Source organism: Cygnus atratus, chromosome 4 (genome assembly GCF_013377495.2).
Source record: "Cygnus atratus isolate AKBS03 ecotype Queensland, Australia chromosome 4, CAtr_DNAZoo_HiC_assembly, whole genome shotgun sequence".
In the NCBI taxonomy this organism is placed as follows: domain Eukaryota; kingdom Metazoa; phylum Chordata; class Aves; order Anseriformes; family Anatidae; genus Cygnus; species Cygnus atratus.
In genome coordinates, this window is record NC_066365.1 from 690,755 (window position 1) to 710,075 (window position 19,321).

The 19,321-nt window shown below is 38.3% G+C and overlaps 1 protein-coding gene across 6 annotated transcripts in view; it reads left to right on the forward strand.

The window, feature by feature from the left end:
* Nucleotides 1–19,321, forward strand: part of LOC118245068 (protein transport protein Sec24D-like) — a 58,696-nt gene that overhangs the window by 27,010 nt on the left and 12,365 nt on the right. For all 6 annotated transcript variants that reach the window (XM_035540631.2, XM_050710543.1, XM_050710542.1 and 3 more), the window contains 4 exons: nucleotides 9,105–9,243; nucleotides 10,935–11,050; nucleotides 13,872–13,996; nucleotides 18,960–19,151. In XM_035540631.2, coding sequence (XP_035396524.1) covers nucleotides 9,105–9,243; nucleotides 10,935–11,050; nucleotides 13,872–13,996; nucleotides 18,960–19,151 — 572 coding nt within the window. The remainder of the gene's footprint in view (nucleotides 1–9,104; nucleotides 9,244–10,934; nucleotides 11,051–13,871; nucleotides 13,997–18,959; nucleotides 19,152–19,321) is intronic.

A 19,321-nucleotide genomic window follows, 5' to 3' on the forward strand; every position in this document is an offset into this window, starting at 1 on the left:
AAAAATAATAATCATAGCCACTTAATAGTTTCATCAACAAAAATTATACTTCATAAAAAAATTTACTTTGGCTGTTGCTAGATACATCTGTAACTCAAAATAGCTCCTCGAATTGCCACTTGACATTCTGTGGGTGCATTTTTTCCTCTAATGGTCTGCACTGTTGCTCTCCTGAAATGGTGTTTGTCTCTTCTTATTGCACTGGCCCACAGCTGACCACAGAACATCCCTCTCCAGTAAATTAAACCATTGTTAAGACCTGTTGCGAGCTCTAACATTAAGCCTGCAGGGATGTTACTCATTACCTTGCGAAAACTTGGACAGACGTCAGCACACCCTGGATATTTAGTTAGGTTCCGGATGAAAAGCTTTACTTTGCTTTTTACAACTGAAGCTCTTCTTGCATGTTCAGTTTTCTACATATTTTTACTTATCTGTCCAGTAGTGCAGAATACACTATCTGAAATGGAACAAGGTATGTAATTTGAAAGGGGAAAGAAGTTTTGTATTAAATTGAATAAGAAGCTGATATTGTTTGGATTTTATTTTTTATATTTAATGTTTAGATTTATTCTTAGTATGAAACAGTTATTTGGATGTATGGACATGCTGCATCTCAAGTGAAGTTCAGCAGCATGAGGCTATATCTAGGGCCTAATCATAATAGCAGGCTCTAATGCTGTCCTGTAGGAAAATAGGGGAGACTAAGCCTTCTACATATGTGCCACTTTATTCTGTGAGAAGGGATCCTTCTCTTCTTGTAGGACAGGACAATAAATGTGAAGGAGGGCCTGCTCTTTTTGTAGTGTTTAACAGAATCAGGTAATCTGTCCTTGCTAAATAGATGCAAAGATGATCTCCTCAGCCCTAGAGAACAGGAGCAATAGTACAGGTTTTTGTCCTTCCCAGGACTGCTTAGCTCATAGCTCTTTGCACAGCCCCTTTACTTGTGATGTTCAGCAGCAGCTTAATCCTTAAATAAAGAAAGGAGTGTAGTTGCATACAAACACTTACTGTTGGGAGATCCTGGAGACTGCCTGAAGCATCCAGCTATCATAGCAGTGAAAAGTATATCATGGAAGGGGAGACTCAGAATATAAATACTCCTACCTGATGATGTATTTTTAAAATAACAGCTAGTTTTGCTACTGACCTTCAAAGCTAAGCTTCTCTATCATGGAAAGGACTTAAAAAGGATATTAAACTCACACCAGATATCCTTGCTTCAGAGGTTAAGATATCCTGTGCTGCTTTTTGTTCAGTAATAACAATTCTCCTTATTCTAAGTATTCCTCTAATAGAGGCAAGTGACCAGCTAGAGTTGACTTGTGATTGTAGCATGACACTTCAGGTATTCTCCACTTCTTTCTGATTTCAATGGAAGTAAATTAACTAGCCCTAGAGGCATGGTTACTACTTTCTTGCTGGCCTTCTTCAACAATGTTAAGCAGAACTATTTTATACACCTTGAATTAAAACACCTGTAAGCTTGGCTTAAAAAGTCACAGCAATACCTTCTAACAAAAAAAAAAAACTAACAGCTCCAGGTTTTTGAGAATGGTAAGAAACCCTCCATTCAACAGACCTTTCATGCTGTAAATCTGCAATGCAGTAAGATACTCTTCTCTCAATGCTGACAGAAAATTATATGTATACATTGTCTACCTAGCTGCGTGTGTGTGTCTGTACAAAATAACAGAAGAACCCCATCTGTTTTGCACTGAAGTTGACAGTAAGCCACAATGATCCTGAAATCCATTTAGGTTTTGGTTTTGTTCTTCTGCAAAGGCTTGAATAACACTGGCATACTTCTCCTGTGGCAGAACTTCATCCAGAATTGTTGCTTAAGAGATTACAACACTATACTTAAAGTTTATTTACAAACTTAAATATTTGTTCCCTAAACCTAGAGCTGCATGTTCCCTGAGCACTGTTTAGCGAAGTTGCTTGATTGGCTATCCTGAGGATATTCTAGAGCACGTTAGAAACAGTCACAGCTGTGTTTGTGAAAAGTAGGCCGTTGGCCACTCTAAAACAGAATTGATCTGCCAGTTTATCCATTATGTTTGCAGGTTATAGGTTGTGCCTGTGTTTTAAACTGTGGTGTTAGATTTATCCTGTATTTAACAATCCTGAAAACTTGTGTGTGTGTGTGTAATCTAACACCGATGTGACCATACAAAACATGTAGAGACTGGACCTGTCAAGAAGTCAGTAGTAATAGTATTTGGAGCCCAAATTCTGTTCAGCTGGTTTCGAAGATACTTTAGGGCTTTCCTGCAGTGATCTGGAAAAAATAAAACGCTTTGCTAATTCCATTTGCTTCTGTAAAATATGTCGCTATCTTTTATTTCATTTTGTGCTGAATGAATGTCAAGCTAGACATCTTAAATCAGAATGCCTTCTCATGGAAGATCAAACTCCTGATTTTATTGTGAAACTTCTGTGATCAATAAAGCTAGATTACCTCTCTTGTAACTATTAACGTTTCTCTGTAGAAAAGGTACCTTAAACTTGTCTTATTTTTCTTGTGGTTTTACAACTAATGTGACAATGACAAAAAAAATCTCAGATAAGGACTGCAGTGCTGGACCATCTGTGATACTGATGTTTGGGAAACGGAGCTGGTGGATTAGTCCAGGCTATGAACCAGTATCCTGTCGTGATTTAACACGTGCATGTCACCCTCAGCAGCCGTAAGAGGGGGCTGAGCTGCCCTAGGGTAGCTTTGTCTGCTACTTCCTTCCATTCTCACCTTGTGCACATGCCTCTGCACGAGCTTGCGCTTTTGCTGATGAGTATAGGTGTATCTCTCTAGATTGAGAGATGTCCTGCTGGAGATCTGATTCTATAGTGTTAACATTTTTGAAGTCTGTTGTTCAGCACAGTTTCTTGATTATCCAATTTCACACTCCTGCTTATATCATCAGTCAATCCTGGCTGCTGACCTTCACCTTGAGATGCAGCATGTCCGTACATTCAAATAACAGTCACTACTTCAAAGCTGAGAAGTGCTGGAGAGAGCTGACTTGTTAACAGTTGGTATTCCTAACCTGGCATCGTGACCAGAAGAAATTGTGTCTCTATTAAAGCATGGATATTAAACTTTTTTTTTTTTCCCCTTCTGCCACCACTATGATATGGAAGTTCTAAAGAAGTAAGCTACCTACTTCTGGGGTTTCTTTGTGTCAAAATTTTATCAGTATTTCATGTTTCCCCCGTTCTCAAACTTCTTTAAATCCTTTGAATTTTTAGAGCAGCCTGTATTTGCACTCTTCATGCTGCTAGCTGTACTCAGTAATTTGCAACGTTCCCCTTAAAAAGGGAGTGCTGACTGAATAAATATTTCGTGGATAGTCTGACCTATGACTGATATAAATGACTAGATTTCTGTTGATTTTGGTACTTGCTGGATCTTATCCCATGTGCAGTGCCAACTTGAAGCTCATCTACTGTGCCCTGGTACTTTTCATGCTACGATGTATGCAGGTGAATGTTTGGCCTGGGTGGGAAGGATTTTTGAACAAGAAGATTTGAACATACTCCTTGCATTTCACTGCAATCTGTAAAAATTGGGTTAGAGGGTAAGATTGCATCACAGGGTTGATGCTTCAGCCATGCTGCATTATGCAAACAAATAAAACAGATGAAAAAGCACTATTACAGAAAATACTTGAACCTGCTGTGACCTTTGTAGAGCACGCAGTACAGACTGGCTTGAGTCATATCAGCTGAGGAGGCTGATAGTGTTCAACATCCAAAAATCAAGAATCAGCAAAGTTGTTTCCGACTTCAGAGGGAATGGCTTCTCAAGACAGTAGGAACATCACAAAGGGAAATGCTTTCCTGGCATTTTAATGTGAACCAGTAAAGCAACTCAAAACCGAGGGATTGTTTGTTGACTGATTAATCTTTCTCAGAAGCAATCTATATGACGGTATAATGAAAGAACAACAAAATGCTTCAACAGTCATAGAAAACATAGGCAGTTTGGTTCATGACCTAGGGTTTGGTTTTTTTTTTTGTTGTTGTCGTGTCGTTCCCCCCCCCCCCCCCCCAAAAAAAAAATAACGCTACCTTTCAAAATTCTCTCTATTTATCCTGTGGACTTTTTATGCATCTCTCTACTGTACAAATGAAGCACAAGATTTGCATGGGGCAGCGGTACCAACCTTGGCCAACAATCATCTCCCTGATCATTAGGAAGTTATATAGTGTAGCCTTGCTTAAAATGCTCATATAAATATTTTAATAATCAGACTTACGTGAATGTCAATGTAAATAATAACTCTAGAAACAGTGCCTTTCTGGATTTTGTTGCCCTGCACAGCTTATCTGTGGGATGAATTGTCTGAATTGAGTAACTGGCAGTTGTGTCTTTATTTCTGGTAATCAGTTGTACAAATACAGTATGTTTAATGTTCGCTGTACTGAAGTATAAAATGTTTTATCTGCTAGCATACTGTAGAGTGTAATTTTAAGGAACTATCATATTATAAGTCATCAAGAGATATGTATCTGTGCAGCTTTCCAAACCTGTGAGATAATCTTCCTTTAGAAACAAATAGCCCTCATCTAAACATGTCAATTAACTAGTCTCCTGAAATCTCAGATATTAAATATGGTTCTTTCATGGGTTATACTTTCAAAATCATTTGTACTGAGATAATTTGCAGTTGAACAGGCAATTTGTCATGTATAGTATGCAGTGTAACATTGCATAGAGCAGCTCTCTGTGTAAGCTGGTAAAGTTCTTCAAAAGTATATGGAGAAACTGGTGGCAAATTCCTCATCTTTCGGGGAAGAGGAGGAAGGGATTGTGATGGAGATACTGATGTAATTGAAAATTGCACTCCTGGTACGAGTTTTCGTGTTCCTCTTGGATGTAGCCAGATTTGCAAATTGTGTGGGTCTCATTTCAATACACGTTCCTGTTGTTTTAGTGCTGGGGTGTTAAATCCATTAAAATGATGATGGAGTCAAACTCTGGGCAAAAATATTACTCCTAATGCAGATTCATCAGGTACTAATAGGGTGTATGTTGTGGGGGGCTAGGAGTCCACGTTGGCTGTGATGCAAACGCATTTTGCCTTACATTGTATGTGGAGATTCTACTTGCAGCACAGCTACGAAAGGTTTTCTTGTAGCCCGGTCTATGTATGCTGAGTCTGGCAATGAAAACAGATGGTGTATATTTTTCAGTTTGTTCTGTGATAAATAGCTAGTTCTCTTCACTGTTTGCATATGCCACTTTTTCATTCTCCAGACTGTCTTCTGATTTTCTCTTCAGAATGCTTTTCCAGAGATGTGCCATGATGAACTTGAGCTTCAGCGCAGTCCCTTGTTCCTACACTTACAATTCCCAGCTGCGGCCCTGATCCTGCAATATGAATACAGTGATACTCTGCAGGCATCACAGGGAACCCTCAGGAGTGGGTCAGGTCTTCGTTTTTATAGCAAGCAATAGTAATTCAGCTCTCTGAGACTTAAAAGCACAGGTTATAGTCCCTTTGGAAGTTTTTATGGATGTATTTCATCTTGGAGCGGTGCCACCAATGCCTATCTATTGCTCTGCGATACAGTTCAGACTCCAGAGAGATGTCCTGGCTGAAATATTTCCAAAATAACTCTTGCTATCCCAGCTATATTTGGACTAATAGTGAGGTAAGTTTATAGTTTATCAGATCAGCTTTCAGGGCTTGCACTGTAGTGGGGCCCTGAGGCTTCAGAGAAGGGAAAGTTTATTCGGGTCTTGCACAGTATTTCCCATCTCTTCTGCCCAGTTCCCTTTAACATAAAACCATACTGTTTCTGCCTCCCAGTGCAGCTGATTCTTTCTGCCTCTCCAGTCCTTCAGCTTACATAAAAGGAATCTCTTTTACAAGGTCAGATTTATGCTACTGAGTAGTAGTTTTAGTCATTGGTTTTGATAAATATTTATAATTTGATAGTGCTGGAAAGCTGACAATCAATGCCTACGTGGCCAGTTTTGTGAGGACTGTCTCTGTTCTCAGTCAGGTGATCCAAATAGGTAAATTGGGGAAGGCATTTTGAGGAGATAAAGGAGTAGGAGAGGTGCAAGAGCAAAACACACAAATACAGCAAATGTTCAAATAGTTATGGTAGATACCTAAATTGATTCATTTATTATTTGTAGAAAATTACAGGAGGAGAGAAGGAAAATGCTGACAGTTTATAGTTGGAGAAGCAAAAGAAAAAGGAGTACTGCATTGGTTTCAAAAAAAAAAAAAAAAAGGGGGAATCTGAGATTTTTTGATTTTATCTTAATCCCCTTCTTCTGTGAAAGTTTGCCACTGACTTCCATGGGACCGTAAACACATCTCTCTATCTTCTGGTGTACAGTGACATCTACAGAGAGTGAAGTACAGGCTGTGGAGCATAGAAAGCAGGGCTTTCCCATTTAGCACCATTTCTTTTGGACTGTGGATGACAACAGTTTTTGTTTTATGTATTCATTAGTGTAGACTTTTTACTCTTTTTTTTGCTTTTTAAATGCTTGTACGTTATTTATCTTTGTAAATTCCTATAAGATCTAGGTATTAAAAAGTTTTTTGACTCCAATGGAAATTATTTTGACAGTTGGAAACGTAATAGCAGTTTACACACCCAAACAGAAATGAATTTGTTGTAACAACTGTGTTGTGAAGAAGTGGGTTTGGATGATTTCAGTCTGGGTCTTTATTCAGAAATTACCATATAAATTGCTTTATTATTAGATATGTTCATTAGTGATGTAATGGTTTAAATTATTTTAAGAAAATACTGAACGGTAAATGAACATTTCACGTTAAATCGAAAAACAGGGCTTTTTTCAAGATTTTTCTGTTAGACAAAATCCTTTAGTCTATTGCATGCATTTCTTGGTTAGGCTTAACTTCATTGATTTTGGTTTTTTTTGTTTTGTTTTAAAGTTTTTGCAAGTTTATTAGAAACTAAAAATAGCCAGCCTCTGCAGTATGATTTTATTGATATTTTATCTTTTATTTCTCTACATAAGATTGGAATACCGTTTTTGTAAAACATGACAGCATATTTTAACTTCATGCACTGCACATAGTCTCAGTGACTTCAAGAAGACCATTTGATGCAGAAAGTTAAACATACATGCAGATTTTAGTAACCCTTAGGCTACTAGGGCTTTAAAACCACGTTACAAAAAGACTTTGTAATAAGTAAATTTTTTAATGAAGCTAAAGGGAGACGAAAGATAAAAACTTCCACTCCAGAAATGGAAAGACAAGGGAAAAAATAATAATATTTTTATTTCTGCTGTCATTAAAAAGGTAATTTATTAAGTACATATAAGAATGTTGATACCTAGGCCCTGAACTTTATGGCATTTATTTTATGATTTTTCTTATTCATGCTTTATAGGTAAAGATCTTAATTTTAATAAGGTATTTCAAAATATGATCATTCGAGGATAATTTTTCTTTGCTCTTGAATAACATTAAATGTATTAGAACAGGGTTTTAAATCACTAAAAAATGTGTAGAAATGCATCGGGTGTTGTGTAAGGTGCCTTTTTTTCCCTACCTGTTCAGATACTATATTATTAATGGCAAGTCAGATCCAGGCCTCATTAAATTAATACAGCAGAATGATAATCAGAAAATTGCCAAGTAATGAACAAAACCCAGAAGTTTTAAAACTTAAGTTACTGTGGCTAGTGAGCAGGTTTTATAGCCAAGGCTCTTGTGTCTGAAAAATGACCCTGATAGTTTTCCAGCTGACATGGTGTGTTAATTTGCGTTAAACTCAATTTTCGTAGAAGAAAGAATATGAAGCAATGTGTTACCTCAGTGGAGCGGGAGGGATCACTTAAAACCCACATAGTAAAATCTACTCGTATGTACAAAGATCTTGGCAAAAAGCATCAAATCCTTTGGAGAAATAAATAAGTAAAATAATCGTCTGTGTAAAATATAAACAAACAGTAAAATACATGTAAGCAGTGAATGCTAGCAGGACATGGATGATTCTCTAGGTATACAAAGACTCTTATGCTCCAATAAAAGATAAAAATGTATGATAGATTAAATATGTCCATTCTATAAGAGACAGTAATTTTAAATTAGTGAATATGCTAGTGGAAAAGTTTTAGCATTCAAGAGTTGTCAGCATTCTTCCTCTTGTAGAGATCTATCATGGGGCCCAACTCTGGATTTATTTTCTTACTCTTACAGTCAGAGATTTTTAGTTAGGGTTGAAGGGAGTAAGAAAAAAAAAGAAAAAATAAAAACCACATTTGTTTATGCTCCGTAGAGTTTCACAGATAATTGAACAAACTTCCATTTGTGCAGTTGTTTCAAGTATGACTTTTCTAACATAAATTACAATTACAGGAATCTTTCAGTTGCTGCACAGTTATTACTGCAAGAGGCATCTGGAAAATGTCTTCCATTAGCTGTGGTTTTTGGCAGAGGCTATAAGCAAGCATGGTCAGTGTAATTAAGCTGACAAGTGTTTGAGATACTGTATTTGTTTACTGTATGTTCTTTCCTTCAGTAAATATTAGTATTTCTTCTAAATCTTCTACTCTAGCTGGTGACCCTGACAGCATTAAACCTTAGTATAGCATGTAACACAGCAGCATTAGGGGGAAGGGCATTTAATTGAAAATATTAGAAGCTTTCTTAGTAGCTACCTGTTTGGGATAGCTGCATGCGATCGGTGAGTATCAACAAATTTCTTTGAGAAAAGCTCTATCTGATAGAGAAGGCGAAATACCTGGCCCTAGCAGATTTCTCCCTTGTGAGCTATAAAAATCCTTTCCTGAAGAAAGTCAGCCTAGAGCCCTGAACTTCTGATGCTTTCAAAGTTTTGTAGGCTCTTTGTGTGGATGCTTTATTTCTTTTTGATAAATACCAAAATAGGGAGCTTGCGAGCTTGAAAATTAAGTTCTTTAGGGGACCTACAAGGTTGAGCCAGCTGTACTGGACAATTTAGATAAATGCTGAACAATAATTTCTTGGTCAGGTGAAATCTAACAAGTGTTAAGGCTGAGCAGCAGCTTTCTAGCTCACTTTATTTGGTTTCAAGTTTGCAGTGCTTTTTATAACTTCATGTACCTCTTTATGTAGACACCTCTTTATGTTGTAAACCATGGTGAGACTGGACCAATCCGATGTAACAGGTGCAAAGCTTACATGTGTCCCTTCATGCAGTTTATTGAAGGTGGAAGAAGGTATCAGTGTGGATTTTGCAATTGTGTAAACGATGGTAAGTGGTATTTCTCTGATCCGTGATTCATACAAATTGCATAAAACTAGAAAGGAACTGTATCCCTGAAATGATTTTCTTGACTAGCTGACTTGAAAATAGTTTAGTGAGATGCAGTAGCAAGGGCTATTTCGCAAATTAAAACAACAAAAAAAAATACTACCTAGTAAAAATACTTAAAACACTTCTTCAGTCCAATTTTTAGAAATAAATATAAGAAAAAATAATGCTAAACCGTGAAGTCCAAGTCCAGTCTGTTATGGTCAAAAGTTTATTTTAAAATATTATGTCAACATAGGATAAAAAGCTGCTTGTATTGCTAACCAAAAGCAACTTTTGTGTAGATAAATTAATTTCTTAAAGAAATCTAAATGTTCAGCAAAGAGTTATTTAGAACCATGTTAGACTAGTCCTGGCCATGACTGTGGATGCAGTGGTTAAATAGCCTATTAATCTTCCTGTGACAAGTGTTGGTTTTCACAGAAGATACCATGCCATATTTGTTCAAGTGTGCTGCATGTGACTCATAACTGTTCTTGTGCTCTTGGCTATATCCCAGATCTTTGCCAGAAGTAGCCTTTCTAGACATTTGTATCAAGTTGGATTTCCTCAGCTGGATCACAGTGGTATAGTGCTTTCCCTAATACAGTAATCTTTTCAACTCTGAAACGTGAACCTTGACAGGCTCATTCCAACTTCTTTTCTGCCTGAGGCTCAGATGTTTGTGCAAGCATAGCAGATAGTAAATTTCCTAGTTTGTTAGCAATTTAAACTCTCATAAAGAGAAATTTGAATGCGTTATGAAAATTTTAAGAAAGACTTTTCAGTTGCAGTATCATTTACAATCATGCTTTGTATTAGTAGTGTCTTTTATCCAAATTGGAAAGCACTTAAAAACATTAATGAGACCTTAAAATGCCCCAAAAACTAGGTAGATATTCTGCATCCCCTGCTTTTAACAGGCAGAAATGTAAAAAATAACATTCTAAATGTGGATTGATGGAGGAAAAAAGAGCTAAAATCCAGAGGTGACTCTTCCCAGTGTGACTAGCCATTAGACTAGCTGCCTGTAAATTGGTGGTGGCAAAACAACTTGGTTTCTTAATGCTTGCTTTGGAGTTCTACATCCTTTATCTGCAGCTACAGAAGGTTCACGATGTGATGGACTGAAGGCAGCTTATTGTACAGTAGGCCAGGTTTGTGAACGTTGCAGAGCTATTTCCAGTGAATGGTAATGTTGCATAAAGCAGCACAGGCTTTAGGAAAAGTGCTGTTTTTAACTCCGGTGATGTGAATTAAGCTTTGAGTAGATGGTATCTTTTTAACAAAATAGCCATCATTTACTCTGTAGCCTGAGGATAGCAGACTCCTGCCTGTGGAAATAACCTGGGTCAGTTTTACCTACTCAAGCTTAACAGGGTAGAGATAGGAGAAAATTGACATTCATGGGGGAATATGCCGTATTCTCCAAATACAAGAGAAGCTGACATTACCAGAATGTTGTGAGGTTTGTTTGTTTTCTTAAATCAGTGTGAAGAAAAAAACATTATAACCTGGCTAAGTGTTTGCACACCTCCTTGATCAATAACAGAGGAGCCTATGTTACCACATGGTAACTATTGAAGGAGTTGTTGGGTTGTTCCTCTCCACACTGTAAACATTTTTTTTCCTGCTCTTATGTTGGTTTTTAGTCCCGCCGTTCTTCTTTCAACATCTGGACCACATTGGCCGACGGGTAGACCATTATGAAAGACCTGAGCTATCTATGGGATCATATGAATACGTTGCTACTTTGGATTATTGCCGAGTGAGTATTTCCAATATGCAAAATTATTTATGATTTTATGTCAACACAAACAAAATTCTTTAAATACCTACATTGGAGTAAATGCACTTATAAGCTGAATATCAGAGTCCAAGAACATTTTAGAAAATGTACAGATGTGGAGGATTTAAGCTCACAATAATGTTTTGCTCTTTTGTGCTGGATGGAGACTAGCAACTAACAATAATAAATAGTGTCTCAAAGTCATGGATCACAAGTCTTCAGCTGAGGTGCTGGTTTGGTCCTTGGAAGCATTTAGAGGATGTTCAAATTCTGATGCAGTGTTGCTTTTTAAGTGCATGACTTACGAATTTTGCAGACAGACATGCACCTGAATGAATTGCATTCTCAGCTTTTCAAACCTTAGCATGGGAATTTGAATCCTGTCTTGGCATGAGTAGTTTTAGTGTTCTGACCAGTAAGTTATAATGGAATGGGTTCTCTCTCCTAATAATAAATTAGTTAAGAACTTGGTCCAAAGTCTACTTAAGCCACTGGAAGTATTTGTAGTTGATTTTATTAGATAACTATATTTTGTACTTCCCAAAGCATAAATTATTTAAGCTTTTCAAACTTTTTTACAAAATTTTTCAAAATATCCAGTGTGACCTCATCTGCCAACAGCATGGACATATTTTTTGTTTCTTTCTGAAATTGGGTGGAATTTTTTTTCCATCAGTGGAATGTGGATATGATAAAATTAGGAAAGGAGGTTCGATCCAAGAAAGCCTTGAAGTAGGTAGAAGTAACTTCCTCAGACCATCAGATTATTGCTGGTACAAAGAAATGAACAAGTTGTTTTAATTCTGGTCTCTCACAGGGGTACTGCTTCCAAGTCCAGTGAAATCCCTGAGACTGCCTTTAGAGATTCCATTGACATCTGCATTAAACCCCAGGACAGGAGAGAACTCAGTAGCTGTAATGGGGCATTATAGAAATAGCGTGGGATCCTTGGTGTACATCCATCAAATTTGGTTCAGCTTTGCTGCTTTCTGCAGCTAAGCTTTTGAAAATGTGTATACTGAATAGCTCCATGCCATATTCACAGTTCTTTTTCTCTATTGTGTAACCCTGTGTTCATCATCACAGTCTTGCTTTCAGTGCAGTGAATTTGCCATATAGTTTAAATGAGGGAGCTTCTGTGATAAGCCATCCAGCATGGTTTGTCTTCTTGTTCAAAGACCTGTTCCATAGACTCAGCAGAATGTTACAAAAAATAAATCTCTGATAAAATCAGCACTCACACTGGCAATGTTAAGTCATTGAATTTTAGAGAAGTTAACATTATTTTATAATTATTTTCTCATTTTGCTCCAAGTTAGAAAAGTTTAGTTCTTTTATAAATCAGTTTAAGACCAGAACTGAAAAGCCATTTCCTTTTGTGCTTATCAAATTACAAGGATGAACAGCTACAAAAAATGTTAACAAATAACAGCTGTTTTGCATTATTGTGCTCCTGCTAAGCGAATGTGGCAAGAGCACAAGTTCTCATTTCTGCCGTATATTTGTCAGAAATTAGGCGGGAATTCTTTATAAATAGCGATGTGCTACGAGAGCTCAGAAAGTAGTGTTTGATATGTTTTTTGAAACTAGAATCCAAATACAAAAAAACAGAACAGGTTTTAAAAATATTGTCTGGTTTTAGTTGACAAGAGTTAATCTTGATTTACATGATTCAAATGAAGTGAGATCAAGGGTATAATGTTCAATTTTATGTGTTCTGAGGATATGACTATGGATAGGTCATAATTCAAGGATTAGATGATTTTTTCTTAGATGGAGTTTTCTGCAGTTTATTTGTAATGAGTATAATTTGGTAAGTGGTCAGAAGTCTTTATATGAAGGCAGTGAAATAGCATATATAACTGTAATGGAAAAGTTGTCCTGAATTTGACACCAGGTAATGACCACTACTCAACTTAATGAGAATTAGAAAAACTGAACTTAGGCGTACGGCTAGGCCCATGATGATTACTGTTGCTGTGTGCACTCTATATGATCTTCCTGGGTACATCTGTAAGCATTACATTGCTTTGTTTATAAACATCTTGTTAGTTACAGAAGCTTGGTCAGTAGTGTATATCACAATATGTATGCTACTTACATGTCTCTTACGTACGACTGTGGCTAAGAAGTTGTGCCAAAAGGAATCCATGCTAGTCTGAGTCACTGCTCTGTATGTAGCAGTTGCATACATTGAGCATTACACTGTAGTGCTTTAATTATGTTACAGAAGATCAACTTATTCCTGAAAGTACAGTTTTCTTATCTGTACAGAGTGTACTGGGGCATGAGAAAGCAAGACAGAGAGGATGCAGATGAACACTCAGTGCTGCTAGGGACTGCATTATTTTAATTCTGGTTCAGTACCTAAGTCACATTTTCTGTTTCCAGATTGGTTAGAAATTGCTTAACGGTTTTTAGAGGCAAATGTTAACAAAAACTGAATTTAAGCATTTCTGTTAACAAAATGGTATTGCATAAGCATATATGGAATACAGAAACAAATTTGTTTAAACACTTGAATTCCAATAGAAAATGCTAGTGTCTCATCTTACCTAATAAACTGTTACCCTTTACATATTTTATTCTATTATGATCTATTTTCCAGTAGTACAGTTTTATTCCAAGGATGGTGCTTACCCAGTACATGCCATCTTTCTGTAATAATTACTCTTTCTAATTCATAGCATTTTTCAAATGACTAAACACAGTATTTAGATTGCCTTATGGTACCTTTTGTAAATCTTTTTGACATAACAGGACACTGTCTAATTTTCCCTGTGAATATTTTTTTCCGTAGAATAACAAGCCTCCAAATCCACCAGCTTATATCTTCATGATTGATGTATCGTATCGAAATATAAACAGTGGCCTAGTTAAACTCATATGTGAGGAACTGAAGACTCTGCTAGATAAGCTTCCAAGGTAAAGAAACGTACATGTGTTTTGCTTAATGTACCATACTACAGTTTTCAAGAAGCTATGCATGTTGAGAGGTAAAACCAAGAAAGTACAAAAAATGACAGAATTTACAATACAGGCATTTTTGAGGTGATAGTGACTAAATGGTAATTTTAAAATTGCTGGCAGTTTTTGAAAAACTTAGATTGATATCTGGGTTTACTATATGAACAGAAGGAATGTGTTGTACTGACTGAACATGTAGCATTCTTTCTTTTCTTTTCCTGTACTGAACTATAGTGGTGTTATCAGATAAGTCACAGCTTGCAGTTTTAACTTCACTTGCTGTAGTTCTGTTTACTGCAGTGCTGCTGTTCTCGTTAGATTAAGCAGAGAAATACCACAAACCAGAATCTCAAGAAAGTAAAGTCTCTCTAAAGCCAGTGTTGGTGGGTTGTATCTTTAGCTCTTTTTTGTTAATCAGCAGAACTCTTAGCTTGCTTTGTTGTGAGATTTTTCTGCCCTGGTATGTATCTTAGAAGGGAGCAAATCTTGTAGGCAACTGACATTCTGTTAAATATGGCATGTTTGCTATGTCAGTGTTAAATGTGTAGTAGTACTATTACTACTCATCTGTATTAATCACAGTATATTACTTTAGTGTAGTTTTGTGTAGTTTTTAGTATATGTTTAGTGCAGTTTTCATTATCATTTAAATAATGCCGACAGTTAAATGGAAGCAGTGGAAGTCAGACTGAAAAAATTAAGTAGACAAGGTGTTTCTTAGTTGAGGCATACAAAAGGATTGAAGAGCATACAGAAAGAAAATGCATTCCAAATAACAATATTTGTAGAGGGAGAACATGCTTAAGAAACAGAGGGAGCAAAGTGAGGAAGAGTGGGAGACAAGATCCTTGAGATAATCTGGGACATGTTAAAAATCTTTTTATCGTATATGCTTGTTGGATCTCTGTGCATGAAAGAAATTCCAGTTCAGGGTGGGGAGTTAGTTTGTCAGATGCCCATGCAAGACCATCCGTTGAGCACTTTGTCATTGAAGATTACACTGGAGGCACGAGTGTTTGATATTGTCCTGCACATATCTCAGAGCTTTCTATCAGGATTGGTCATGACTCTGAAGATAATAAAAGGCCGCGAGCATAGCAGCAAAAAACAATTGGCAGTTTAGGAACACCTAGTCTTGAATAGAGAAAGTAAAGGAAAAATGAAAGCAAGTGTATCTACATCACAGGAAATAACATACTCTTTTCCTCACAAGCACTCTGTAGATATCTACTGCTAAATACCCTGTTTGCATGGACAAAGTTTTCATGTCCACTGAAAAAAGCAAGATAAATAAATAAATAAATAAAGGGCAGGCCCGTGCCCGTGGGTTTCTTCAGAGTGGTCTGTTGCTTTAAACAATATGAATTAAAAAATAATAATAATCAGGCACTCACTCCACCAGCATTTGTGGTGAAACTTTTATTTTGGTGCCAAGACATGAACTTCACTGTGTTCATTTTCTGTTGCTGAAGAAAGACACCTGCAAAAATATTGTGCTGTTATCACATGAGGTGAAAACATCATGCTGGGAATTCACCCTGTGCTCAGATTTCCGGGAGCCCAAATTCTTTAAGAGGAAAGACTTCTGGTTAACAGAGCAGTGTGTGTAACAAAAAGGCCACTGGTGTAGTGGCTTGTGGCAGGTAAGCCTGTGAGAATGGCTGAGAAGTTAAAGCTAGCAAATAATGGATTAAGTTAGGTGTGTAGAGACTTTGTGTTAAAAGGGCTTTATGCTTCTGCAGATTTGCAGCACAGCAGAAAACACATTATTTGCTTGCTAGAAGTTTCAGATGTTCTAAACCAGAACACTGATTCTCTATTTATAGAGAAATACAGAGAAATGTGTTTATAGAAATTCTGCTCCTGACCTCAGAAAATCAGGCTATTTCACAGAATCGTCTAGGTTGGAAGAGACCTCCAAGATCACCTAGTCCAACCTCTGACCTAATACTAACAAGTCCTCCACTAAACCATATCACTAAGTTCAACATCTAAACATCTCTTAAAGACCTCCAGGTATGGTGACTCAACCACTTCCCTGGGCAGCCCATTACAATGCCTAACAACCCTTTCCGTAAAGATGTTCTTCCTAATATCCAACCTAAACCTCCCCTGGCGCAACTTTAGCCCATTCCCCCTTGTCCTGTCACCAGGAACGTGGGAGAATAGACCAAACCCTACCTCACTACAGCCTCCTTTAAGGTACCTGTAGAGAGCGATAAGGTCGCCCCTGAGCCTCCTCTTCTCCAGGCTGAACAATCCCAGCTCCCTCAGCCTCTCCTTGTAAGACTTGTTCTCCAGAACCCTCACCAGCCTTGTCGCTCTTCTCTGGTCTCTCTCAAGCACCTCGATGTCCTTCTTGTAGCGAGGGGCCCAAAACTGAACACAGTACTCGAGGTGCGGCCTCACCAGAGCCGAGTACAGGGGGATGATCACTTCCCCAGCCCTGCTGGCCACACTGCTTCTTATACAAGCCAGGATGCTGTTGGCCTTCTTGGCCACCTGAGCATACTGCTGGCTCATATTCAGCCGACTATCAACCAGTACTCCCAGGTCCTTCTCTGCCAGGCAGCTTTCCAACCACTCATCTCCCAGCCTGTAGCTCTGCTTGGGATTGTTGTGCCCCAAGTGCAGGACCCGGCACTTGGCCTTGTTGAACTTCATACAGTTGACCTCAGCCCATTGGTCCAGCCTATCCAGATCCTCCTGCAGAGCCTTCCTTCCCTCGAGCAGATCGACACACGCACCTAACTTGGTGTTGTCTGCAAACTTACTGAGGGTGCATTCAATCCCCTCATCCAGATCATCAGTAAAGATATTGAAGAGGACTGGCCCCAGCACTGAGCCCTGGGGGACTCCACTAGTGACCGGCCTCCAACTGGATTTGACTCCATTCACCACAACTCTTTGGGCCCAGCTATCCAGCCAGGTTTTAACCCAACAAAGCGTACGCCAGTCCAAGCCACGAGCAGCCAGTTTCTTGAGGAGAATGTTGTGGGAAATGGTATCAAAAGCCTTACTGAAGTCAAGGTAGATCACATCCGCAGCCTTTCCCTCATCCACTAAGCGTGTCACTTTGTCATAGAAGGAGATCAGGTTCGTCAAGCAGGACCTGCATTTCATAAACCCATGCTGACTGGGCCTGATCACCTGGTTGCCCTGTAAGTGCCACGTGATGACACTCAAGATAATCTGCTCCATGAACTTCCCTGGCACTGAGGTCAAACTAACAGGCCTATAGTTCCCCGGGCCTACCATCTGGCCCTTCTTGTAGATGGGCGTCACATTTGCTATCCGCCAGTCGACTGGGACCTCCCCTGATAGCCAGGACTGCTGATAAATGACGGAAGGTGGCTTGGCCAGCTCTTCTGCCAGTTCTCTCAGTACCCTCGGGTGGATCCCATCCGGCCCCATCAACTTGCGTACATCCAAGTGCTGTAGCAGGTCGTCAACCATTTGTACCAGTACGATTTTCAGACATATAACTTAAAAGCATTTGAGTATATTTGATTCAGGCATCTCATTCTGAGACATTAAAAAGAACTAAGTGTGTTAGCCACACAAGCAATCACCTGCTGTGTTTGACAAGTGACCTTTAAAACAATGATAGAAGAAATCAAATTGTATAAAGTGTATACTGCCACACTGTAAGGAGCAGTGTCTGATGAAATTGTCCCACATACCGGCTGTGTAAAAGTGTTGGAACCAGTAGGATGATGCGGCTATTTCTCCTTGAAGTAGGAAAGTGCTAATTTATGTGCCTAAAGTTAGGAATAACTTGTCCTGAATGCTCCCTGTTAATCACGTTACTTAGAAAATAGTAGTGTCTGATTGCTAGGAGTGATTAGAGACTTGCATTCAGAAAGGATGCGTCTATTTGAGTTAGAGGATCTCAGAGAGATTATTTAAAATGCTTCTTTATGGAATGTGTTCATACAGAATATTGGTTTGTTTTAAATCAAAGGTAGCTCCTTTCTCATCCAGCTGTTTCCACAAAACAGGAATGGTGGTTTAGCATTCTTTATTGACACGAGTGTTAAAGATCGTAGACATGAAAAAATCGTTTCCCTCCCAAGCTCAAGGTTTTAGGTGAAGCTTGTAAAACCAAGAGAATGTGCTATTTTGTAAGTAATTAAGACTGATTTTTGGAATACGATTGACTTTTACTAAACTTAGGGTTGCAAACCTGGTCTCATTAGTCTTACTAATGATGCTGCTGCTAATGACACAGTAGCTAGTGCTTAGGGGAGTTACCTCCTGAAAAAGAGCTCCTGAGCTCACTGCTCACAGTGTTCTTGCAGGTGTAGCTCGCGGCAGCGGTTTGTGAGCTTTAGCTGGCCTGGGAACGCACCAGGAATAACAAACAATTTCTACAGTACATTTCCTGCATGATGCACAGCTATAAGGGATCCAAGACCTTTTGCTGCTTTTAAAAGCAGTCCTGCCAAAGCAGAAGATTGAGCCACCAAAGTCTGAAAGTCACCAGACATTACTCAAGCCTAGTAACTGTTCTCTCCAGGCATTGATCATTAGTGTCACTGAATTACAGTGTATTCTAAATAAAGCTTATTTTCTGATTGTGTCTTGTAAAGGATTGTCCTGTTACCTCTTTTCCATTTTTTGAAGATATGGTCTATTCTTTATCTTAGATACTCTAGCCTGCTTGAATGGGATGCACAGTTGATAGGGTTGACTTTAATATATATTAAAAAATAAAATAAAATTACAACAGTTGATTTAATCAGGTTGTTTTAGTTTGACCTGAGGCAAAGACTGAGGCAATTACATCTGGTTGGTTGTTTGCTTTGTTGCTCCCAGTACAGATAATGATCTGAAAGCAGCCCTGCATTTCAAAGGAATGCTTTTATTGCAAGGCCAGAGTTTCAAAATAATAACCACTTGTTTTTTGTTTTTCTCACAGAGAAGAGCAAGAAGAATCCTCAGCAATTCGAGTTGGTTTTGTCACTTATAACAAGGTCCTCCACTTCTTTAATGTAAAAAGCAACCTAGCTCAGCCTCAGATGATGGTGGTCTCGGATGTCGGAGAAGTTTTTGTTCCTTTGCTGGATGGTTTCCTTGTTAACTTTCAGGAATCACGATCTGTTGTTAACAAGTAAAGTACATTCCATATCTGAATAAGAGCTGAATGCTTAGAATAGACATTTTCCCTGTTAGTCAGTCGTGTTACAGGGTTTTGGAGGATGCATGAATTTGTTGAAATGCTTTACAAGTCAGCAGATGCATCAAGTCCTGTATTTCCACCTCTGAGGGGAAGCAAAAGTG